We start from the raw sequence: 26,042 nt of genomic DNA, 5'->3' as shown, positions 1-26,042 counted from the left end.
CAGCACTAAAACATAAAGTCTTTTGAATCAGGATAAGTTGCGAGGACACACAGTAACTGGTCTTCCGAGGAGCCAGCTTTTACTCTTTCAGTTTAAGAGAGGGCAGCCTCTGTCTCTCTCTCCGTTCCTGCCATCCTGCTTGTGGGTGGCACAGTCCTGCTGGCTAGCATTTGCTTTGGCTGCCACAGCAGTCGCTAAGCGGACAGGTGGCTGGGTAGGGATGGGAGGTGGCTGCAGGTGAGAGGTAAGTGGGAGGGCAGTCCCTGGCACAGGGACTCGGTGCATTGGGAAGCAGTAGCTCTCCGGAGCCCTGCTGCACCCCCAGAGTTGGGACTGTGGGTGGAGGCGGAGGTGCTGCCGGACCACGACCCTAACCCCCTGTTCGTTTTCTCGCTAGCTGTGTGAAGTTGGGCTACCTCGCTTCTCTGAGTACAAATGGTGTGTGGTGAATGGGTTACAGGTATGCCACGAGCTGTTGAGGGCTGTTCTTTTTCTTTTTTGTAGTGATAAGTATTAAACCGTTTTTTAAATAAAACATTCACAGTTTTACAACGGTTTAAGTCCTATTTGAATACTGTTTGTCTCGCTCCCTCAGTTACCGTACTGAGTTCAGTAGCATAATGACTGGGTGTATATGACTGTGATCAAGGCCCCTGCCACCAGGGTGACCTCTGCAGTGGGTACACAAGGCAGGACTTGCCTGGGTCTGCGGGACAGTAGGTGGCACGTGTGACACGGGGGGGGATGCTACTGTGTAGTCACAAGTCACCAAGGGAAGGTGGTTAATGTTTTAGAAAGCAGAGAAGTATGTAATTCATTTTATTACAGTTTCTGTGTAATATATTTTAATGTTTTAGACTTTGGAGGAATAAACTTTGCTTCTCTGGATAATAAAACTATGTATATTGTTCCAAGTCTGATTTTGCTTAGCTACCATGGTAGCTGGACGCAGCATTTGGTTCTGTGCGTTTGCTGGGGATTCTGAAGTCGTTCTTGGAGTCCTAACGTGCTCAGGAAGCAGACTGACGACGTTTCTGTAGTTCCCTTACTACCCTTCCTTTGCTGTTCACATCAAGTGACTGACACACTTTTCTTTGGTCTCAGGAAAGTGGGGGCTCAGCAAGAACTGATTACCGAGCCATTCAACTAGCCAAGAAAAAAAAGCAGAAAGGAACTGGGAGCAACGCAGGTGAGGCCGTGTGTGCTGCAGTGCTGGGGTGAACGAGGGGCAGAGAGCGCTACGTTGCAGTTAAGGCAGGAGAGATGCGCAGGACAGGTGTCCCTGTGTTCTTATTTTACTTTTATGTTCAAAATGCCTTTTTAACACTCCTTAGTTTTATGTGAACTTAATGAAAAAAGTAGTAACAAAATTCCCAGCATCATTATGAACATGTTATATTTACCTTAAAAAAGCTGTGTGAAAGTTCGGGGTCCAAACACAAGTGTCAGTTACCTGGCAGGCTCCTCAACCAGATGAGCAAAGCAGGCCAGTTGTAACAGAGCGGAGGGGGTCCTGACTGGCCACTGGCCCTGACCTTGGTGTGACAGAGACCCTGGGGGGGGGTTGCCACTGTCCCCAAGGGCAGTGGTACATGGAGCCAGCCCCTGTGACCTGTGGCATTGTGGCCCCCAGTTCAGAGTTACGTTGAAATCTTCTTTTAAAATGTCAGCAACTTATTTGAATTTTTTTTTTTTCCTTTTTTTTGTCTTTTTTCGTGACCGGTGACGGAATCGCAACCCTCGGTGTCGCGCCCGCACTGCGCTCAACCAGTGAGCAGACCGGTCTCTATATGGGATCCGAACCCTTGGCGGGAGCGCCGCCACACTCCCAAGCGCCGCCCTCTACCGAGTGCGCCACCGGGCCGGCCCAACTTATTTGAATTTTTAAAAAATACTATGTGGACCAAACAAGACCTGGTAGTTTGTGGCCTCATGGTTCTGTCCCTCTTGAATATGGAGTAGTGGGACACAGTGCTTAAAGGAAACTGGTAAATCCTTTTATGAAAGTAACAGCGAATTCTTTTAATACATTATTTTTGTGTATTTCACTTGTCTTTTATGTTTAATATTTATTTTTAAAATATCAAGGTATATGTAGAGTCAGCAATACAATTTTCTGTCTTGCTCTCTATTCTTAATAGCGTCATAGGTTTTCATTTAAGATAAATAACTCCGTTTTCTGTCAGTTTTCTTAAAGCAAATATTTCCCTATAATGTCGTACATGTCAGCGTGAATAGTGACTTAGGAAGGGATTCCTCCGCAATTCAAAGGGTACCAAGATGGAATTTGCAGAGATAATGGAAGGAGGTGTAGGGTGGAAATCTGTACAAAGAATTCACCACATGCTAAGCAGAGTTCATGAAGCAAGCCACATGCCTTTATTGAACCTGGTAGACAATCTTCAAGGAAGAGGAGTGCTACAAGCATTTGGGTGTATAACACATGGTGCATTCATTGCATTGCAACGATATCTATAGAGGTGGTTTGATTTTTTTTGTTGTTTTGTTGTTTTTGTAAGTATTTCAGAATTATCTTTAAGAAATACAGGCACTTTAAAAAATTATAGCCACATATTGTATCACTTCTTTAAACATTAATAGTATTTCCTTAATATCATTATCTACCAAGTGTTCAAATTTTCAGTTGTCCCAAATGCCATGTTTTTTATAACTGTCTATTCAAATAAGAATCCAAATCAGGCTCACACAGCACCATTGGCTGGTAGATTTAAGTCTCTCTTCGGCGGCAGGTCTCTCCCGCAGTCTCTCTCGTGCTTTTGTTGAAGGAACTGGGTCCCTTGTGCTGTCGAGTTTGCCAGTTTGGATTTCGCTGATCATGTCACTGCGGTGTAGTTTAACAGGTTCCTTCGTTTTTGGTGTTTCCTATAAATTAGTAATTACACCTAGAGGCTAGATCTGCTTGATTCCTTTGGGGCAAGGAGGGGGTGGTAGAACTTCTTTGCAGGTGGTGGAGGCCACTGTCCTCTGGTGGTCTGTCCTTCGGTATTGTTAGTGGCCGCTGGTGACCACTGACTAGACCCGTTAATTCCTTAGGGGTTGCAAAAAGATGAAACGTTGATTCTGTTCTTTTTCAGTTATTAGCTGGAATACTTCTGTAAAGAGCAACTTCTCAGTTCGTTACCCTGAGGTACAGTTCATGTAAGAAAGTCAGGATATTTGCATCTTTTTCTTTATCAGTTTTCAAATAATGACTTGGTTTCCTTAGCCTCCTCAGGTGATAGTCAAAATATTAACACGGATTTAAATATGTTGTAGACTTTTATGAGAAGTAGACATCTGGTACCACCTGCCAGGCATCTGGCCTTCATATGTGCGGTAGTGGCAAAGTGTCTTGTAAGGGTGAAGTCCTACCTCCTCTCACCCATGTATCCTCCTTGAAAAGCCCTCTTGAAAACTGTAACCAGCAGAGCAGGAGAACCTAAATATAGACACAGTCCCTTTTTCAAAGCCCTTGGGGCCACCTGTGTCTTTCCCCTGATATTTTATTTGCTCTAGTTTTGTACTTGGAGAAGACTTGCTTCCCTGGTGGCGATTCTCCGTGCATGTTGTCATCTTTGTATCTCTGTGTAGGTCTGCCTGACGCTTTCTCATGAGACTGGGTTTGGGGGTGTTGGATATTTATTTTATTCTATGGGTTATAATCAATATTGGATTCTGATCAAAATTGTTAGTACTTTGTTGCTCAAATTGCTTCAGCTTCAACCACTGGGAGCACCTTCCATTGGATTCTTGTACCCTTTCAGTATACTCCTGTCCTGGCAATTTTTTTTTTGAGCACTTCCTTACTTTCTGGCACTACCAGGCTCGTCCTGTGTCCCCCTGTTCTAGCCCTGTAATCACCTACTTCTGCAAAGAGCCCTGGCTCCTTTTAGTGGAGAATAGTATTTAGAATTGAGCACTTCCTTACTTTCTGGCACTACCAGGCTCGTCCTGTGTCCCCCTGTCCTAGTCCTGTAATCACCTACTTCTGCAAAGAGCCCTGGCTCCTTTTAGTGGAGAATAGTATTTAGAATCCAAGATGTGGACACTAGGTGTGTTCATTGCTTCCTGGGTATCATTGTTCTCTCACTGGACTATGCTAGGAAATATGTTTATATATATTAGCCCACACTAGCTGCGTTTTGAATTCAGAATTTTCAGATTTTAGAAAAGTAGTATGATACGTATGTAATGACGCCCCTGGTTACTGCATCAGTGCTTTTCAGCACTGACAGAGTTGGGATGTGTCGTCCCCTCCAAAACTCACGTGGAAATCTGATCCCCAGTGTGGCAGTGTTAGAAACTGATGAGTCATGGGGGCGGATCCCTCATGAATGGATTCATGCTCTCCCTGGGGGAGGGGGGATTAATGAGTGAGATCTCACTCTATTAGTTCCCCTGAGAGCTCATTGCTTGGGCCCCTTCTCTCTCTCTCTCTCTCTCTCTTGCTTCCTCTTGATTCTTTCTCTTGCTTCCACTCGCCATGTGATCTGCTGTACCCGTGGGCTCCCTGCCACTTTCCGCCATGAGTAGAAGCAGCCTGAGGCCCATGCCAGATGCAGCTGNCAGTTTTTCTCAACATAAAAATGTCAATTTTTATTGTTGAAACTTACAGCAAAATAAGCTTTAATAAAAAATGTAACTCGCTTCAGAATGGTACACGGGCATGCACCTTCCTGCTCTCTATGGGATGGGGAGGGAAAAAAGTGTGGTGCTCCCTGGTGTGGACAGTGGACAGTGGCAAGACTCGTGGCAGAAGACGGAGCCTGGCTCCCGAACAGACGGAGACCGTGTGCGACAAAAAGCAAAGTCCCACCTGTGTGTTATCTAGAAGAGGCATACCCTGTGTGGAAGTATTTGGGAAGGTTAAAATTAAGACATGGTAAAATACAATAAAAACAAATCACCGAGTAAGGGTTAATTTTAATATGAGAAGTGTAGAATTCAAGGAAAAAGAATTAGGGCAAAGAATTTTTTCCATATTTTTGGTTGCTGTTCAGATATAGCCTACAGCAGAACTATATGACCCACAAACATTTATATGAATATTTAAATATTTGAGAACTTACAGTGTCAAACAGTGTAAAGTAAAACTGATGGACATCTAGGAGAATTTGGTGAATACAGTCCTAGCTGTAGTGAAAGTGATTAATTTAGCTAGCTGTTTTTGCAGATCAAGCACAAAAAATAAGGATATAAAAGATGTCTATAGTGGGATTAATACGGTTGATTTAGTAGATTCTGTCCCATGTGCTTGGAATGTTCATAGAAATGAAGCCGAACAAATTAAGGCATTGGGGAAAACTACAGTGATGTTTCAGGAAAACCTGGGCAGGGCTTTGTCTTCTGATCATAGTGTGAATTAGAAAGTGAAAATTACTTGGAAGACAAAACTCACTAAACAATTGGGTAAAAGATACATAAGCTAATTACAAGTACTTACAGAAAAAGTTGATAGCCATGTAGTTATAAGTTTGAACTCTTAAGCAGGCAGCTTCTGTGTACTTCAGTTTTCTCCTTTGCAAAACGGTAATAAAAGCACTATTTAGCATTCCTGTGGGGATTAAATGAGGTAAAACACATAGAATACTTGTAAACACTCAAAATGTAAGCTAATTATTATTATGTATTATTGGGTATGAAATGTAGGGTATGTGGCTGAAGCTAGATGCACGTTTATGCCGCGATACGTTTCCATTAAATAAGAAAAAGGAAGATCTGGGGAAGTAGCTGTTATTTCAGGAAGAAAGAAGAATAGTCACATCAAGATTCTGATGCATAAGTGTGACAACCTGTCAAGATTTAGAAGACAAACAAGACATATCAAAAGTGGATACAGCTCCCAACTGTCAGTTTCCACTGTCTGAGCAGTAAAAGAGAAAGTGTATGGAAGTTCCACAGATATACAGGAAACACAAACAGATATGATTTAGAAGACAAACAAGACATATCAAAAGTGGATACAGCTCCCAACTGTCAGTTTCCACTATCTGAACAGTAAAAGAGAAAGTGTATGGAAGTTCCACAGATATACAGGAAACACAAACAGATATATAAACTTTGTGGTAATAAATTGGAGTACTTGCAACAAAATGCATAATTGTCCAGGAAAACAAATCATCATTATTCAAAAATAAGAATATGAATAGTTCACCCACCATGGGAGAAGTTAGTCGATCAGAGGCTCACCCCTGCATGACCAATTCTTCCACTCCTTCGTGGGCTGTGTGCAGTGAACGCCATTCCAGAGTTCTGTGGAAAATGGAAGCTTCCCAGGAGAAACCTCAAAGAGGACTGCAGGTTGGTGACTTGTGACAATAGGTGGATCAATCAGGTAGATTGGGAATGATTTAATGTTAGGAAATCTGTTAATTGGTTTATCTCAAAAATAGGGCAGTGAAGAACTTTATTATTTTCTCAGCAGATTCTGTATTTGATTTTAAAATTGATACCCATTACTGATGGAAATAGGAATGTATGAGGGCACTTCAAAAAGCTCATGGAAAAATGGAATTAAAAGATAATATGAATCCTTCCATGAACTTTTTGAAGAGGGCTAAATCAAGCCAGACTGACAGCCACCGTGGACTTAGTGAAGAATCACCAAAGGCCGTCTGCACTTGCACCTGGATCCATGTGAGAATCACCTGTGTTACCATTGTTACTCTTGGAATTTCACGCTGTTCCAGAGGTTCTTGCCATTGAAATAAACCAAGAAAAAACTAAGAACTGTAGGGAGGAAACAAATAGTAATTTATAGATGATCTGACTGCTTGTGGGAAAACCCAAAAGAATCAACTGAAAAATTAGCAAAACTTGGAAGATGTTTAAGTGGCCAGTTACAAAATAAGTGTATACCATCTGGAATTTCCGACATGGTAGCAGAAGCCAGTTAGGAATGACATTGGGGGAAGATACCTCATTGCCCACAGCAACAAAAATTACTAGATATCCAGGAGGAAATTTCACAAGTGGGTAGGAACTGGATGGAGGGGCAGACAAGACGTGACTGAGAGGCAGAAGGCTGACTGCTCTCGCATGCGGGGACTCCCTCCCTGCAATGAGTCAGGGAGGTGGCGGGGAGTGCATGACACCCTGCTTGCAGTCTGGCAGTGGGGACGGATGTGTCCCCAATCAAGGACAGAGTAAAGCAAACGAAGCATTTGATGATGAGAAGCAGGACCAGGAAAGGGTCTGAGAGGGGAATGCCTCACAGCAAGGGTGGCAGCCTCAGGAGGTAAGAAAGGCCGCCATGGGGGTGGGTCTGGGGAGATGGGCAGGGGAACCAACCGTCCAGGCCAGGGCCTGAGGCTGGAGTGTGCTGGGCCCGGCAGAACTAACAGGAGGCCGATGGTGCCAGTACAGAGCGAGCCGAGAAGGAGAGTCAGAGATGGGGCCAGAGGGCCAAGGAGGCTGGGCCGTTCTGGGCCTGGGGGTGGCCGTCACCATGCTGGCTTCCACGCAGTCCAGTGGGAAAACGTTGGAGAGTGCTTAGAACTAAGCGATATGATGATTTTAAAAGGGTCCCTCTGGCTGCACTTTGGAAAATAAGCCAACAGGTGGCATGGGAGGGAGGAAGGAAGGAGAATGGTGAGAGTGCTTACGTCATCCAGCAGGAGTGTGAGTGGCTGGGCAGCAGGGAGGGGTGGCCTCATTCCGAGCCTGCCTGGAGGGCAGAGCCCATCACCAACAATGCGACCAGGTGTGAGGGGCAGAGGTCACCACGGACACGCCCCCAAGCCACATTGCTATAATGCAGTTTCGTCTCAAAGTCCAGGGAGGTTTGAGGACAGCTGCGTGAGTACCTGCAGGCACGAGTTCTCAAGGAAGCCTGGGGCAAGTGACACGCTCATGGAGGGCTTGCCACAAGGCCACGGCCACTGGAACTGTGGCAGTTCTGGCAGCATGCACACAGAGCTTGGCACGCTGATAAACAGTCCTAGGACCCTGCTTACCTCTGTAGTGGGAAGGTGGCTCTTCACATTACCAACAGACGAGTACTGGCCTTTTGGAGAAAAAAGCGTATTAAAATTCTGCACAAAATGAAGATGAGAGGTTTAAGGTTTTTAAAAAGCAGGAAAAGCTATAATAGTAGCCGACCCCTATTTCATTCTATTCTGTGTGCTCCACGTGTATCAACTCATTTAAATCCTCACAGTCACCCCCCTAAGGCAGATGCTGTTATCGTTGGCTCTTGTGCAGGTGAGCTGCTGAGGCTGAATAGTTTCCTGGAGTCACGTAGGCAGGCTGGCCATGGAGTCCACTCCGCCCACAGGCTGGGCACTGAGGGACTAGATGCTCACGGGGAGCAGGGGCCTGGTGGGCAGGATGTCAAAGGCAGAAACCATGGAGACGTGTTGACACAGATTTCCAGGGGACTGGTGCGGTGTGAAGTCACAGTGCTGCAGGTGAAGATGGCAAGTGCATCATAGGAGAACGGATGAGGACAGGCACAGCACTTGCAGAAGAGGCTGGTGGACACAGAGAGCAAGGTGACAGCAGCCCAGCGCCGGGACAGGTGTGTGGGGAGCGTCCTCCTGCTTGGCGAGAGCCTCACCAGGGACATGGCGTGGCATTTCTGGAGGTCATTTGATGACGTTCTCAAGAGCCAGAAAATAAGCATGATGTTCAATCTTATAACAACATTTTTGGAATTTATCTCAAGGAGCTCTTCAGGGATTTGTGTAAGGTACCACATACCAGCTGCTGCTCAGTGCAGGACTGTTCGTGATTGAATAGCTCAAGTGCCATCAGTAAAGCTGAACACTGCATGTCCATGTCTGTAAGAAAAGCTGGGTGTCAATAGACCATTTGTGTATGTCTTTGCATAGAAACAAAAGTGGTTGGACATACGTCCATGGATAGCGGTTTTTTCTTGCACGATAAGATTGTAGGTATTTTATGATTATTTTTACTTTTCGTATTTGAAAATACATTAACTGTGTTATTAAAAAGCTTGTGTTAAAGGAAACAAAAGTGGTTGGACATACGTCCATGGATAGCGGTTTTTTCTTGCACGATAAGATTGTGGGTATTTTATGATTATTTTTACTTTTCGTATTTGAAAATACATTAACTGTGTTATTAAAAAGCTTGTGTTAAAATGGCCATTTAAATGGTAAGCAGCAGAGGAGCCGTTCTGCTGGGGTGGCCTTGCAGGGCTTCCCACAGGCTCTCAGGTGTCCTCACCTGGGAACTGAGGAGAGTGGTCTGGAATCAGTTTCCATTCCCCGAGGGGATGGTGAGTCCAAAGAGCAGTAGCAAAGAGGTGAGGGCAAGCTTGTACCTCCCACTGCGGGGCCTGGGAGCACTGGGGTGGCCTCTCTGTGGCCCCTTGAGCCCAGGGCTGTCCCAGCTTGCCAGTCCAGAACTGGGGAGTCTGCCACGTGGGTGGAGGGTGAGCCGGCTGTGCTGTGTTTGGTGCTGCTGGCTCAGGCATGCATGCAGCTGCAGTGTTTTAATAAGTAGCTGGGTTGAACTGGGCCTTGAAATTGTCAGTGATCTAATTTTTAATAATATGTTTTTTTCACTTTAAAGCAGAAAACTTGGGGCATTCTTGAGGCATGTGGTTTCACCCATTCCTTCTTGTCCCTGCTGTGAAGAAAGCAGAGGGAGGACGGGAGGATGGGAGTGGGTGGGGCTGCGGGGCCGGCGGGTCTGTCAGTCGGCTGGGACGCTGCACTCTTCTTTCCAGAAGAGAATTTACACAGTTCCTGTGGGGTTTGTAAACTCAAGTACCACAGAGCACCCCCGGTGGGTTTAGGTTTGGATTTGGATGGGTGTGTCTTTTGGCCGCAGGGGCTTTGTCACACTGTGTGGCCCTGTGTACACACCTAGGGGCAGATGTGGCCTCTGATGAGGGAGGGTGCACTGGGCTCTCAGTTGGGGAGGAAAGCGGATTGCAGACTGTGACCAAAGTGGAGGCCGTCTGTCCTTGTCTTTTCTGTAGACACAGGGTGGTTTTGCCCAAGCTTCCCTTCCTAGTTCCCTGTGTACTGCAGACACTTCCCGTGAAGGTATCTGCTCATTGCTCACTTGGGGCCCAGCTTCTTCTTTGTCCCTGCTGTAGAGCTCTGGTTTTAAGGGCTGTCATGGCGGGAGGTCTTCTGAAGCAGGAAAGGGTGCTTGGTGGCCATGAGCTTCCTGCTTCTGTGGTGGAGTGTGACCCCACAGTCAGCAAGCCAGCTGCGAGTCAGGCTTCCTGTGCCCAGACCCAGTGAGTGACAGGACTCTCAGTCACAGTCCTGCTCACTGCGTGTCTAGCTGTTGCTTTGGTTTCTGTTAACTTCCATGCCTTGGTTTTCATGCTGATCCCTGCTTGGAGCACACGTCCCCGCTCCCTTTCTGTCTGTATAGGCGCAGAAAGGTGTGATACCTTAACTTACCCATCACAAGGGTCATGGCCAACACTCCTGCAACAAAAGACAGGTTAACAAGAGAAGAGCCTAACATTTATTTAATCAAAGTTTTATGTGGCGTGGGAGCCTTAAGAATGAAGACCCAGAGACCCAGGGAAAGCTATCCATCCTTATACTTGGGTCTGATGAAGAATGGACCGCCGTGTGGAACTGTGATTGGACAGAAGGGTGTGAGCTAGTGGTCATAGACTTGGGCAGGGAGAACCCCGCAAGCAAGGCCTGTCTGTTCAAGTTCTTCTTGGCTTCTCTGCATAGTATTCCTCCCCCTATCTCCATGCGGCAGGACCCCTGAGGAATGAGGGTCTTCAAGGGAGAAAGGAGAGAGTGACCTTTCTAGATTGGGGGTGAGTAGTTCTAATTTCCATGACCTGCCTTGGGGAGGAGGAATTCTGGTTTCCACAACTCATTTGTGGGGAGTAAGAGGGGCAGTAGGGCAGAGAAGCGTTGCTTCTGAGGCCTTCCAGGCACCTTAAGTTCCCAGTACTCAGCATGCCAGGTTGCCGAACTCTGGGGTGTTGTTTTGAACCCCAACAACTGTGACTAGCACCTGTTTTCTCTGCAGGCCCTGCTTGTTCTGTGTCCCCTTCTGCTCTCCCTGGTCTCGCTGTCAGGTGACAGGATGAAAGTCTGACCCTAACAGCCAAACAGTAAGTCCCTTGCTGACTCCTCGCCCTCGGCAGCAGGTCCCCAACATTTGGCAGAAGGAATCCTCTATTTAATGTAAAAATGGAATGGACTTTGCCACACACAACAGCTGAAGAGACAATTCATAGTGCCGAGGTGTCCTGTGCTGATGCACAGTGCCAGTTCCACTGTCAGGAATGGGGGTGAGGTCTTCCACCACCTGCGGTGTCCTGGGGCAGATTGTCTGACCTTTGACTTCAGCATCCCCCGCTGGAAAATGGGGACAGGAGTGACCTGGCTTTTTAGGGTGGGTGTGAGGCTTCCATGCAGGACTGCCCACCACTGCCTGGAAGATTTGGTAACAGGTGCCGACGTGCACTTGGTTAATCACACCTACCTGTGCATATTCGTTTAACGTTTATGGGATCATAGCAGGGAGAACAGCGGCAGGGCTGACCACTGACCTCTAGGACGGGCCGCTGCCCCGTGTTTACGCTTTTGAGGCCTCAGGAGCTGGCCTCAGCTGCCCCGAGCCCGTCACTCTGCCCTGCACTGCTCTGGTGCCTATGGATGCCCTGTTGCGCATGCCGCCGCTGTGTGTTGCCCCGGCAGATCCTGCTCATCCTCCTGTGTGGGTGATGAGACTCACCCCTCTCAGCTGGGCCAGTCATGACAGTTTCACTCCCCATCCCCAGAGGGTGTACCCAGACTCCCCAGTAGCATTTCCAGCCAGGTTCGGCTGGTAGAGCACTGGTGAAAGATCAGGCAGAGGGGGGTGTGGAGCCAGAGTCTCGTGCACTTTCTGCTTTGGTGGGAATTTTATGATGGCTTTGTCTCCCCTGCGGTCCCAGCTCTTTCTGGGTGGCCCTTGCTATATAGTTCTGGCTCCTGTGCACTGTCCCTCTAATGGACTCTGGTGATACCACCCCCTCCCCGGTCCCTCTAGCCTTGGGGTATGGTGACTTCTGCTGTGCTGATCTCTGGGTGTCTGCGTGGAATGCTGAGAGCGTTCCTGACAGACTCTGCAACTATCAACAGCTTCTCAAAGGCAGTGACTGTTACAGCCCTTCAGTGTCCTCTGTCAGTGGCCCCTTAAGGGTTCCCAGGGTACCCCTGTACTACTATATCATCCCCTTATCACTGCATTTTGATTGTAGTTTTGTCTGTATGTCCCTGAAAAACATAAGACACCTGTATTTAGAGCACAGACCAGCAAGTGAGCCCCCTGGTAAGGGTCCACATTGACCATACAGTGTGCCTACCACACAGAGAAGGTGCAGCAGACACTTATTGAGTGGACGAGAAAACCCACACAGACATGTTTTGGATAAAAGCTATTAAATCCAATGTACAAGGCTAACGCACCCTGAGTACTGAAACTGACAAGGGGGTAATGTCTATGTAAGGCACTGTGCACCAGGTATGGTTCTAGGCCCCATGTCTGTTGTCCGCTTTAGTCCTCACAGTGGCCCTGGGAGGCATATTTCCTAATTCTCTCATTTGCTGGATGAGGAAGCTGAAGCACAGAGAGGTGAGCTGACCAGGGCCACATAGCTAGTGGGGACAGGATCAGGACTGAACCCAAGGCAGGCTGGCTCCAGGACACTGCGACCTGCCTCCAGTAAGTGACATGGAGGTGGAGACCCCGGGTGAGATGTCAGCACGTTGGCTGCAGATGAGTCGGGCTTACCCAGGGCCAGGTGGCGCATGGTCGCTTGGTCTGACTTGCCACATCAAAACCACAGATGGCAGACGAGGCAGTTGATAGCATTCATCATCTGTTGTTGATTTAAAGAACATCGTAGATCTGGGCTGGCCAGGTTCCTCGGGAGAGTGTGGTGCTTATAGCACCAAGGTGAAGGGTTTGAATCCTGGTACTGGCCAACTGCCAAAAAAAAAAAAATCACAAATCTTAACTAGGACGCAAAAAAAGATTTCTCTAATAGTGATAGCTAATACCATTTTCAGTGGAGGGATGCTAGGTACATTCCCATCAAAATCTGAAGAAAAGGCAACCAAACCAACCATAGAGTAATATTTGTAATATTTGACACTTTCATGGAAGGTTTAGAGAAAAATAGGAAATCAAATAGAAAGGAGGAAGCAATGATATGATTATCAGTCTTAGAAAACCCAAGGGAATCAACCCAAATAATTAGAAATAAGGCTGGATAGGTAGCTAATTGCACAATAAGTATTTACATGTATAAAACTAATAGCTTTTCTGTTAGGATAATCAGGACAGAGATACAGTAATGAAAAATAGATCTCATCATAATGGCAATAAAAGTCATAAAACATCTTGGGGTCACTAATGACGAGTCTGCTGGGCATGGATAAGGCCCCAAGTAGGACCTGCCATATACTTGGCTGGAAATGCCCAATTCTTGGTTAATATATATATTTTATTCAGTTTTTGTGAAATCTCAAAGGAACTTAAAAAAAATCTTCAGTCAATTTTAAGTTCATCTGGAAAGATAACGTAGAAGACTCTTGAAGGCCACTGCAGAGAGTTCTTGGTTAATATATATATTTTATTCAGTTTTTGTGAAATCTCAAAGGAACTTAAAAAAAAATCTTCAGTCAATTTTAAGTTCATCTGGAAAGATAACGTAGAAGACTCCTGAAGGCCACTGCAGAGATACTGCAGAGAGGAGTCATGATGGCGGGTGACTGGTGGCTCATTAGCCCTGGAGGGGGCCAGCTCTGAGCTGGAGCACAGAGACAGTGTCCACAGAAATGTGCAGGTCATGCTGCTTCATTCTTTAGGAAAATGAAATGTGAATTCCTTATGCACTTTCCCTACAGCTCACCACCCAGAGAAAACCATTTCCAGTGTTTCTGTGTTAAACATTTTCCTTGTTTTAAAAAAATGATACACATATATTTTTATCTGCTTTTTACTAATAACATGAATATTTTTCCTTGTAAATGGGTATATTTACATATGATGTCTTTTTAATGGCTGTGTAGGACTAACCACTTCAGGAACTGTGGGAGTTAAGCCCTGCGCCCTCTGGCGTCCATTATGTGGAAGGAGGTCACATCTCCCATCCTTGGGACAGTTGGGAAAACAGTCACCCAGGTCCTGTGCTGTGTCCTGTGGTTCTGATGAGGGTTCCCAGTACAGAAAGCCCGCGTGACCTCAGTTATCCAGTGAGAGGCCCTCTGGTGGCCTGGAGGCTGATGCTGGGCCTTCACACCTCTGTTGTGGGCTTGAATCCCAGCCCAGGATCCTGGGGCCGGGCTGTCCCCTACTGGTGCTGCCGGGTGTGGAGTGCTTTGTCTGAGCCAGCTCTGTGCTGTTAGTCTCACCCATTCTCAAGGTCATGTGGCTGGTTCTTCCGAACCTAGGCTCTTAATGCTTTGCTATTAACTTTAATACCCAGATAGGGTGATCTTTTATTGTGATTATTTTTTTTGTGGCTGGCTGGTATGGGGATCTGAACGCTTGACCTTGGTGTCATCAACACTGCTGTGTAACCATCTCAGCTAACCAGCCAGCCCATTGGTTATCTTGACCTTGGTGTTATCGCACTGTGGTAATAAGCCACGGGTTAACTTTTCAGGTCTCTTCTTTGCTTACCAGGAGGTTGCTTGCTGGTTGGATTTTACTGCTCTCCTCTCCCCACTCCTCAAGATTCTCTAGCACAAATAAGCATTTTGGATAAAGATTGAGAAGACTGAAGCAAAATTCAGTTCAGTGTGGTTACCTTGCTCTGTAAGGGTTTGTGGATTTCCACAGTGAGAAGCGAATTTTTGTTTTTTCCTATGAAAATGTCTGTTATATTTAATGCTGAGTCATCCTTTGCTAGGGAGGACCTGGGCTGTGTGGTCACTGTGGGGGATTCCTGTGGAGACCATTTGTTTGTTTTAGCATGTCACGCATCCCTAGATAACACACTTGCTTCGTTAACTGAAGAAGTATATGATTAACTTTTAGCCATCTTAAATGTCTATGGTACATTACCAGTTGTCAAGGGGTATCACTGGGGATTATAGGACGGAACACAGTGCCCCAGCGGCTTTAACAGGCAGGGGTGCTTCTGTCCTGCCCAGGACTGATGGACAGCTCAGCTTCCTTCTCTCCCTGCCCTGCCCTTCTTCCCTCACAGCCGTCTCACAGTGACTAATGGGTGGTCTCCAGTCTGGCTCCAGTGCCCTTGGGTGTGTGAGAAGACTTTTGAGGAATCAGCTTTCAGGTCGTCACCTTCCATAGACAGTCTTCCCTGTGATTCTCTTGAGAAGGTGTGTTTGAGTTCAGGAGCTCTGCAGGTTCTCCTTTCTACCTCTCCGTCACAACTGCCCTCCTGCTTTACAAGAAACATGGAAGCCACATCTCTCAGCCCCACTTTTATTATGGTGCATTGCCCTAGAGGTGCATAAAGACAAATTAACCTTCCAGAACACCAGATCCAGGGACAATTGAAAATACTGGTCTCAGAGAAGCATCTTTTAGTGGATTAATACAGGCATCAAAACTACCAGGAGGTGCCCTTGCCAGCCTGCCCTTGTTCGTGCAGAGATTTTTCTAACAGTGAGCGCTGAGCTGTTCTGATTTGAGATGTGTTGTAGAGGGCCTGTGAGGGTGTCGACAGCATTCATTTAAAGTCCTCGTCTTTTCTGTCGCTCCGCTGTTGTCAAAGAATGCATTGCTTTTAAGGAATGAGTCCTGTATGTACGAGTACATGAGCATAAGCAGTACAAGTTAATGGCAGTGATTCTTCTAAATTTAACTATGGTGTCTGCAGGACTACCAAAGATACTGAGTTAAACAGGCACGTTACAGAGAAATTTATGTAATTTCTGTTGGATTAAGTGTAATGTAGAAGTTAAAGCCAATTTAGCTTATCATAGGTCATGAAATATTCTAGTTACAGTGAACCTTATTATTATAAATTAATGCCTCTACATCCAGTTAATAAAAGTAGAATTATAGTCTAGTTACTAACTGGTTTTTTAGAAGTGTATGTCCTTGTCTAAAAGGAAAAATATGATCATGATATCTAGCAAAATCAGTGAAATTATTTCTGATTTTGTGCCCATGACTCTTTCTTAATTGTACGGTAAGTTGAATAGTTTACCTGCTGGCACGCATCTAGTGAAGGAATACAAAGCTTTGATCTTATCTCTTGTTTCATAGATAACTTAGAGTATGACCCACATGTTTGGCTTTGAATCATTATACAATAAATAGTGATAAGTGGCTCAGATTTATCTTGTTTTCATGTTGTAAAACTACATGATAAATATTAGATACACATCATTTAAACCTTGCCTGCCTTTTACAGTAACCTAAAAAGATTAATTATTCTTTTATGATACCTTCCTTAATTTATTCTTCAATGGTTTCTACAATATTCTGTGAAACATGTTTCAGTATGTTTACTTGAATTAAAAAATGAAGTCACGGGCCGGCCCGGTGGCGCACTGCTACAGTGCGCCACTTGGGAGCGCGGCGGCGCTCCCGCCGAGGGTTCGGATCCCACATACAGACCGGTTCCCGCTCACTGGCTGAGCGAGGTGCGGGAGCAACACCGAGGGTTGCGATCCCGTTGCCAGTCAGTAAAAAAGACAAAAAAGGAAAAAAAAATGAAGTCAGCGGGCCGGCCCGGTGGCGCGCTGCTACGGGGCGCCACTTGGGAGCGCGGCGGCGCTCCCGCCGAGGGTTCGGATCCCACATACAGACCGGTTCCCGCTCACTGGCTGAGCGAGGTGCGGGAGCAACACCGAGGGTTGCGATCCCGTTGCCAGTCAGTAAAAAAGACAAAAAAGGAAAAAAAAATGAAGTCAGCGGGCCGGCCCGGTGGCGCGCTGCTACGGGGCGCCACTTGGGAGCGCGGCGGCGCTCCCGCCGAGGGTTCGGATCCCACATACAGACCGGTTCCCGCTCACTGGCTGAGCGAGGTGCGGGAGCAACACCGAGGGTTGCGATCCCGTTGCCAGTCAGTAAAAAAGACAAAAAAGGAAAAAAAAATGAAGTCAGCGGGCCGGCCCGGTGGCGCGCTGCTACGGGGCGCCACTTGGGAGCGCGGCGGCGCTCCCGCCGAGGGTTCGGATCCCACATACAGACCGGTTCCCGCTCACTGGCTGAGCGAGGTGCGGGAGCAACACCGAGGGTTGCGATCCCGTTGCCAGTCAGTAAAAAAGACAAAAAAGGAAAAAAAAATGAAGTCAGCGGGCCGGCCCGGTGGCGCGCTGCTACGGGGCGCCACTTGGGAGCGCGGCGGCGCTCCCGCCGAGGGTTCGGATCCCACATACAGACCGGTTCCCGCTCACTGGCTGAGCGAGGTGCGGGAGCAACACCGAGGGTTGCGATCCCGTTGCCAGTCAGTAAAAAAGACAAAAAAGGAAAAAAAAATGAAGTCAGACTAGTTACCAGAAAATAATCACATACCATACTGTCTGACCATAAGGACTGGTCTTGTACTTGAGCTTCGTGATGGACATTTCCCCTAAATTGAATGAGCTCAATCTGCAGTTGCAAAGTTTTGATGAAATTATATTGAAAACAGCACGAGCATTTAATTTTTTAAAAATCCTTTTTATTGGGCCCAGGGCAGCCCACTCCACCCGTAAGCAGGTGAGGAGCACACCAAAAACACCACTTCCACGTGGGTGGCGCACCACAGCCACCACCACAGTCACAGCTGCTGAAAAAGCAACTTAACTCCACAGCAGTAGCCACAGCCACCATGCAGGCAGCCCGCCAGACACTTGACTGAATTAACACAGGGAGAGTCACCAGTGGAGACCAGAAAAAGAAGAGGACATCTCTCTCCTCAAAGCCCACTCCAGAGTAGGAATAGAAGCAACTGCTTTACCAGATGACCAGACATCAGTGTATAGATACTAGAGATACAAAAATCCAGGAAAATATGACACCACCAAAAAAAATACAGAAATTCTCAAATATCAGACCCTCTAGAGCAGGAAACCCTTGAAATGAGTAAAAAGGAATTCTGAGCAACAATTTAAGGAAACTCACTGAGATATGACAAGACTCAGTTAGACAACATAATGAAATGAGAAAAAATCCAGGATATGAAGGAGGAAATTTACAAAGAGATTAATACCTTAAAAAGTGTAGCAGGACTTATGGAACTGAAAGATTCACTCAACAAAGTGAAAAACACAACCAATAGCTTAAGCAGCTGGCTAGAACAAGCAGAGGAAAGAATTTCTGGGCCAGCCCGGTGGCACACTGGAGAGTGCGCCACTTGGGAGCGCGGCGGCGCTCCCGCCGAGGGTTCGGATCCCATGTGTAGACCGGTTCCCGCTCACTGGCTGAGCGCGGTGCGGACGCAACACTGAGGGTTGCGATCCCGTTGCCGGTCCCCGGTACGGGCGCGACACCGAGGGTTGTGATCCTGTTACCGGTCAGTAAAAAAGACAAAAAGGAAAAAAAAAAAAGAAGAAAGAATTTCTGGTCTTGAAGATAGTCTATGAGAAATAACCCAAGCAGACAAAAACAGGAAAACATTTTACAAAATGAGGAAAATCTAAGAGAGCTAGCGGACAACCTAAAGCACATAAACATTCGAATCCTGGCTATTCCAGAAGGGGAGGAGAAAGGAAATGGCATGGAAAACCTATTCAACAAAATAATTATGGAAAACTTCCCCAGGGACAGGGAAAGACACAGACCTGCAGATACAGGAGGCTCAAAGATCCTCTAACAGATTCAACCCAAAAAGATCCTCTTTCCAAGACACATTATTGTCAAGCTGGCAAAGCTCAAAGACAAAAAGAACAAGAGAAAAGCATCAAATCACCTATAATGGAGTGCCTATCAGACTAACAGCAGACTTCTCAACAGAAATGCTACAGGCCACAACAAAATAGAATGATACATTCAAAACACTAAAAGAAAAAAACCTCCAGCCAAGAATTTACCCAGCAAGGCTATCCTTAAGAAATGAGGGGAAAATAGTGTATTTTCCAGACAAACAAAAACTGAGGGAGTTCACCACCACATGACCAGCCCTGCAAGAAGTCCTCAAGGGAGTCCTGCATCTGGAATCTGAAAAATGATAATCGCTACCACGAATACACAAAGAAGAAAACCCACTGGTGGAACAAAAAATGAAAAAGAGAAATAAGTCTTTCCACCACAAAAAAACGACAGTGAAACAAAAGCAAACACACAATTGGTCTCTTTGGAAGATGATAAGGAAACAATTCAGTTTTCTAAAACTAGTAGGCAAAAGGGAAGAGTCAAGCATTTATCCTGTCTTTCCTGTATGAATTGTGCCTCAGGGTAACCATAAATGGCTGAGGAGGGAGCATTTCTGTCTATTGAAGCATCCCAGCTAGAAAATAAAGAGGGAATAAAACAATTAGAATATGGTATTTTGCAAACCCCTGTTGGAAGAATGGATCTAGCAAATGATCGGCAATGTCTGCTAATGTCACAGAGAGATGATCAGACACAATGGGCCTCCTGCAGTAAGAACATAGATCTCTGAAGCCAACTCTAACCTGAGTGAGACCAGGCCTCGGGATCCAACAACCAATCATCAGGAAATGCGGAGGACGGTAGAACATGTTAAGTGACACTACTGGGATGGAGCCAGCAAATCCAGACCTTGGGAAACTCTGTGAGGTAAAGGAGAAAAAAATAGGTGAAGGGGGAACCTATAGATTAAAAGAAGCTTAAGAGACAGCAGACACAGCAACCAGTGCAATAAGCAGAACTAGTTTGGATCCTGATGTAAACAAATCAATTGTAAGAAAGAAGGAGGGGGAGGGAATTCGAGAAATTTAAACATGTCTAATGTTTGATTATATTAAGGAATTATTATTGATTTTTAAAATGTGAGAAAAGAGAAAATGGAGGCAAAAAAGAAAATCTTTTTTGCTTGTCAGAAATATATGCTAACCATGTGTAATTCTGGCGATAAGTAATATTTAAACACAGATATATGAACTCACTGGGAAAAAATGTAACCAGTCAGTCCTACTCTTCTTGAGATGCATTTTCAATATAGTTTTGCTTTTAATATCGTAACTATCAAAGTTTCTAATATAGTTTCTTTTCATTTGCTTTGCATTACTATAATTGCTGTAGTAATTCAGTCCAGGTGAAAAATTTTAAATCCTAGAAATTTAAATAAATAAAATTTCAATTTAGATACATATTTTTATTGCAGGAAAATATGCTATGATGATAAGACTTCAGAGCATAAAAATGTATTCAGGTAAAATTCTTGAGGTCAGTGGAATAGCATACAAGGTCAAGGAAAGTAGGAACCATGTGAAATTTCTAACTGTTGAGGAAAAGTGAGTACATTTTGGGCCCTCAGGGCCTCTCTTGCTTCATCCCAGTAGTGCAATTAGAAAGGAGAAACTTGACCCAGAGAATAATTGGGGACAATCCACCATGAGGGTTGTTGCAGAGGACCTGCAGGTGAGTGGAAAGGAAGTTTTCAAAGGCACAGTGGAGCTGCTTCTGCAGTGAGAGGGCTGAACCTATGATCTCGGAGAAGCTCCTGTCTGGAATTTGCATTCCAGAGAGAAAACTTCTCAGGTGCCCAGGAAGAAAACAGGCCTGTGGTGGGAAAGGTGGTGTGCTGGGGCACCAAGGCAGTGAGTGCTGGGTGAGGAGACGCGCCTTGTCACATCTGCTGAGCTCGGAGGCCACAGTGACCAGCACGAGGGGCCAGGACACGGGGCACCGCAGGGGCACTGGGAGGTGGAAGCTGCAATGAGGTGGTGCAGCATCACAGCAGGGCTATTTGGAAGTCACACCTCCGTGACAAAACAGCCCGTCTTGGGGAGCAGGCACCTGTTCAAGTTTAAAATGGAAATGGAGTATGGAAAGCCCTAAGGGAAGAATCCAGTCTCTTCGGTTTTTTCCTCTTTTTTCTTTAAATTTAGAGCAATTGGAAATTTTTATGAAGAAATCTTATTCAGAAATTTAGCAAGCCCTTCTGTTTTGCTTGTTCCATTTTATTTTGTTGCATCCAATAAAATTAAACATAATACTTTTGTTATGGACGACTTGTCTGATAGTCATGGTGTGCTTGGTTTTGTCAAGCCACTCATGGGTGTCTGTCCAGCCCGGGATGTGTGGACATAGCAGCAACCATTCCTAGGATCCCTTGGCACTGTTCTAGGCTCTTACCACATATTTACATATTCAGTCTTCCCCAAAACTTCGTGAGTGAGGGCAGTTATTCCCGTTGTACAGGTGGAGAAAGAGCACTGAAGCCCACAGCCTGGGTTCCTTGCTGAGCACCACAGAGCAGAGTCGGTGAGCCAGGGTTTGAACGAGGCTGTTGGTCTGTACAGCCCCAGTCTAGGCCGTCTCCAGGGCTTCCTGATGCCCACAGGCTTATTACTGTTTTAAAAAGCATTTATTTAGAAAACCAATGAATTGATGACTTTTGAGAAGGAAGATGGACAGAAACAAGAGTTTGAAGGAGTTGGCAACTGTGCAGCCCGTTCCTCAGTTGCCCAGGGGTGGATATGACGACCTCCTCCTCTATCCCGGTCTTCCTTTTCTGTGGTTCTGTCACTCTGGTGCTTGGACGTGCTGGGGCATTTCCCATTTGCTGCGAGCTGTTGGAGTTGGAGGGACAAGGAAGAGTCCGTGCCCTCAAGGAGTGGGCATTGTTGATCTGATGGCAGTCTGGCAGAAAGATCTGCACGATGTGTTTTGTAAGTTTTCTAATGAGAATCTTGGTGGTTTTTGTTTGACTTCTTTCCTCACGGTTACTCCCGTTGAGTAGTTGTAAGTCTGCGAGCTGTGTGGGGTGACTGTTAACGGAAAGCAGTCTTCCTCACAGTGGGTCCCCAGGAGGGCCTGCCCATAGATGGTATTTTGGATGTGCTGGTTTTTACCTATTTCATTTTAGGAGCCTCGGGGTCTACTCAAGGAACAATAAAAAGTGGCACAATCAGTCCTCCTCACTTCCACACCAGCCAGAGCAGTAGGCTGTGCAGGAACCTCGTGGTGCCCAGTGGAGGCCTGCCAGGGCCAGCTGCAGCAGCAGGGGCACGGTGCGTGCACGTCCCCTTACTGCAGGTGAGGCTGGGCGGGTGAGGGGCTGCTTGTGGCTGCTGCACCCTCTCAGGTGCCCCATACCCCGTCTGCACTGCCCTGAGTCCCGTGTCACATCCTGAATGTCTCCCCACAGCCCCGGCTGCTGCTTCCCAGCCAGCTGTACTGTAGCTGTCAGGAGAGGCACATGGGCTTCGGCACACTGTGTGTCACCCTGTCTGGTCGCCTGCCTCTCTGGGGTGCAGACAGGCCGTGCTGGCCACCCCCACTCTGGGGACTGCTTGGGGTGCACCAGTGGGTGTAGCTTTTCTATGTTGACAGTGGTGGGCCTTTCTGTTTTTGTTTTTTTCCCGTTTTCTTTTCCACCAAACCAAGCTCCTCAAGGACAGGCCCAGGCCCGCGGCCAGCAGGACACCCCTGCATGCTCCCTCAGCAGCCCATGTGCGCTCCATCTCAGCTGGAAAAGGGGAGCAAGACAATTTGGAAGGATTTGGGGAGAAAAGAGGTTTGCGTGCGGGCTGTCTAGCTCTGACCTGGCCCTTTTCACGGGCCACATCTTCACTTTGCATCTGTCTGGGCTGCAGGTCGCCTCGTGGAGGGAACTGCGTTTCCCGACACCATGGGCTGCGCGTGCTGAGTTAATTCTGGTCACGGCACTGAGGAATAGAGCTGAGAGAAGGCGAGACCCATGGGGTCTGTAGTCCTGGGAGTGGCTCATGACGGAAGGAGGGCTGAGAACTGGCTGTGAAGGGTCCCAGAGAGGAGGTGCTGGCCTGGCAGAGGCAGGAGCTGGAGAGGCGGGCCAGGGGGAGAGGGGAGCTTGGGCATACCTGGTGGAGGCACCCAGAGGCTCCTGCAGAGAGGAGGAGGAGAGCAGGCCCCTTCCTTCCAGGTGTGGGACCAGGGATTGGAGCAGCTCGGAGCTTAGGAAAAGAGAGAACTCCCCAGAGATAGGGCAGAGAAGGAGAACCATTCCGAGAGAACAGCCCCAGCCAGCAGGTCAGAAAGGAGAAGGCAGAGTTGGAAGCTGTGAAACGGGAGGCTGCAGGACAGCTGCCACCATTGGCAGAAAAGAGCAAGTTGGAAGGGAGGAGGGTGTGTTTTCTTTAAGAGACGCCAATTAAAGATACAAGTTTTGAGGTCAGGGAGATCTAGGTTTGAATCCTTTATCTGTCCCTTACCAGCTAGTGTAGTCTTGGGCAAGTTACTGAAGCATGTGGGCCTCAGTTTTGCCATCTATAAAATGGGAGTCATGGTGTTTGGAGCTTTATGTACAGGAGGCTCTCGAGGCTGTGGAGGAAGGGGGGCAGTAGCCCCGGGAGTTCCATGTCGGGGTTGTGGATCTCATGGGATGGCTGTGCAGGTGAAAGACAGGTGCAGTGTTGACCAGTGTCCCTTTTCTTTTTTTAAAGTTTTTAAATTTTTTGGTGGTTGGCTGGTACAGGGATCGAACCTTGACCAGATGGTGAGGGGCCTGGTGGCCTCGTGGCAGGGGGGCACCCACAGGGAGTTCAGGAACACCTCATAAGAAATTGGCATTTGGGCTAAACGGAGGATTTTTGAGTGTGGGAGTAACTGGGGCCAGGGACAGGAGCCAGTTGGCAGAAGGTTCCTGGCCCAGCTTAGTCTGTTGGCCCTTGGGCTGGGCACAAGGTGAGAGAGTGAGGACCAGGCGGAGGGGCAAGTAGCCCCCAGCCCTGATACCAGTTAGTGCTGGGTCTTCGAGCCTCATCTGGGAGTGGGTGTTGCTTCAGCTGGAGGGTAGTGGGTGGGCTGGTCTTACGGAAGGTCACAGGGGAGGGGATTCTTCTGGCCAAGGTGAGGGACATGGCTCTGCGCTGCTCAGTAAACAGCGTGTGAAAGGTCTTTTTGGTTGTTGCCTCCCCAGGATGACCCCTCAGGTGAAGGAGTCTTGCCCTTAGCCCTCAACCTGCAGCCTTCCACCTTGCACCCCTTCTTCGCAGTGGATCTGCCCGTCTACGTGCTCCAGGTCTGGATGCCTCGACTTTTGTTTTTCCTGTTAAGAATGGCAGAGCCTCCTGGCTTCCTGAGGGCTGGCTTTGCAGCCACAGGTGGCCAGAATCTTTTGCTGCCTTTTGGGAAAGGTGGATAAATGTCACAGCTAAGGATAAAGCTCAGATTTGCTCGTCATTGTAATTCCTATGGGTAAACAAGGTGAAATTTAATACACTCTTGAAATATTTTATATTTAAAAATTTTAGTATTTTCTCCTATGGGAAGTGGCCGGCTTTTAATGTGGGGAAATAGACCCAGACAAATTCAGTCCTCTGCTTAAGTGTTTAAGCTCAGAATAGGTGGCAAGGGATACTTCCCACCAGGAGCATGAGTTGAAGATAAGAGTACAGGCTGGCCGCCTGGCTCATCTGGGAGAGCGAGGTGCTGGTAACGCCAGGGTCACCGGTTTGCATACTGTAGCAGCCAGCTGCAAATATGTTATTTAAATTAAGGAAAGGCAGTGGCTTCTTGCAGGCCTCGTCCAGTAGCCTGTCGCAAGAAGCTGCGCAGCTGCTGTCCCTGCCTGGGGTCACCCACTGGGCCCACCCTGCACTCCTCCCACACACCTCCCTCCTCCCTCGCCCCTCCCTCCTCCCTCGCCCCTCCCTCCTCCCTCACTCTCCCTCCTCCCTCGTTCCTCCCTCCCTCCTCCCCCGCTCCTCCCCCTCCTCCCCCTCACTCCTTCCTCCTCAGTCCTCACTCCTCTGCTTGGTTTTGCAGGAGGTACTTCCCGCAGCTGGAGGCACTGCTGGGCCTGAGGCTGCACAGTTCCCAGGAAGCAACGTCAACCTTCAGGACCTTCAGTGACAGCATCCCAGGCCACGAGAGGCCTGAGGGCTACGTTCCAGGCTGGCTTTCTTGGACTCAGAGGATGTGGTTTGTGGGCCTGAGGAGACTTCACTTGGTTTGTGCTCAGAAGTTTTGCCTAGTTCTTTAGAGACTTGGGCACATTTGTTGAAAATGTTTTCCTTTGTTTTAGTAGGAACGAGTTTGAGCTGTACTCTTTAGAGCTGCTTTTTGGTGAGCAAGGGTCACGCTCAGCAAGGCTCTTGTCCCGTGTGCTGTAAGATCTGAGCTGTGCATCACTTGTTGCATTAAAAAAAAAAAAAAAAAAAAAAGACTTGTGCAGGAAATAGGGTATAGTACTGGCTCCCTAGTCAAATATGACTTTATCTGTAGTAAAACCAAACGTGGTCTTTCATCGTCAGTGTTTTGTATTTTGCCTGAAAGAGATCTGGAAGTTCCATTCTCCTTTTGTGAGAGCTGGTGCAACAGGCTGTTCGCCAGCACCTTGATGGTGTTCGTGGGCACATTGGTTTTGCCACACCATAGGGCAGAGTCGTCCCATTGCCACAGCAAAGCCAGATTCTAATCTGTGCTCTGGCTTTGGAGGGAGATGATGGGGTGAATGGGGCTATCAGTGGCCTGTTAGCAAGTCTTCTTCCTAGACCAAATTTACAGCTCACGGTTTGGGGGTAGTAGAGTTAAAACTTTCAAAATCATTTCCCTAAATTCTGTATTTGGGTATTAATGCTGAATAGTAATTTGACAGCAGTTTATAAAGTGATGTTCTGGATACTATAAATTATGTGTAGGACTGTAATTACGTAAGTAATGTTTTTATGTGTATCTTTTTATTGTTGTGGTTTGAAGATGTGCACATAACACACCAACCTATACTTTTATGAGTGAGGTCTGTCTGGCAGAACTTGACAACCTTGCACATATTTATTTGTTACTTAACAGACTAGACTGGGCACAGGGTCACTCAGAAATCCTTTTTTTTTTTTTTTTTTTTTTTTTGCCTAGTCCCTTTTCTCAGATTTGCAATCACCCAAACTCTGCCCTTTCTGTGTTTCTTTCTTTGAATATTTGGACTTTCGGGAGTGTGTCCTTACTCTGTCCCACTCTGAGGTGCTGTCTGCCTGGGTATGGCTCCACCCAAAGGAATTCCAGCCCCACTTGTAAACGGTTCCTTC

General features: G+C 47.1%; 1 protein-coding gene across 1 annotated transcript in view; it reads left to right on the top strand.

Annotated features, from left to right (window-relative positions):
• Positions 1-25,030, top strand: part of ZXDC (ZXD family zinc finger C) — a 36,808-nt gene extending 11,778 nt beyond the window's left edge. The window contains exons 6-9 of the mRNA XM_008592037.1: positions 1,105-1,189; positions 21,902-22,071; positions 23,936-24,037; positions 24,784-25,030. Of these exons, the coding sequence (XP_008590259.1) occupies positions 1,105-1,189; positions 21,902-22,071; positions 23,936-24,037; positions 24,784-24,870 (444 nt within the window). The 3' untranslated portion in view covers positions 24,871-25,030. The remainder of the gene's footprint in view (positions 1-1,104; positions 1,190-21,901; positions 22,072-23,935; positions 24,038-24,783) is intronic.
• Positions 25,031-26,042: the final 1,012 nt, after the last annotated feature.

This window comes from Galeopterus variegatus, unplaced genomic scaffold, assembly GCF_000696425.1.
Source record: "Galeopterus variegatus unplaced genomic scaffold, G_variegatus-3.0.2 Scaffold7523, whole genome shotgun sequence".
Lineage (NCBI taxonomy): Eukaryota > Metazoa > Chordata > Mammalia > Dermoptera > Cynocephalidae > Galeopterus > Galeopterus variegatus.
Note: the sequence above shows the minus strand (reverse complement) of the source record. Positions and strands in the feature narration are given on the sequence as shown.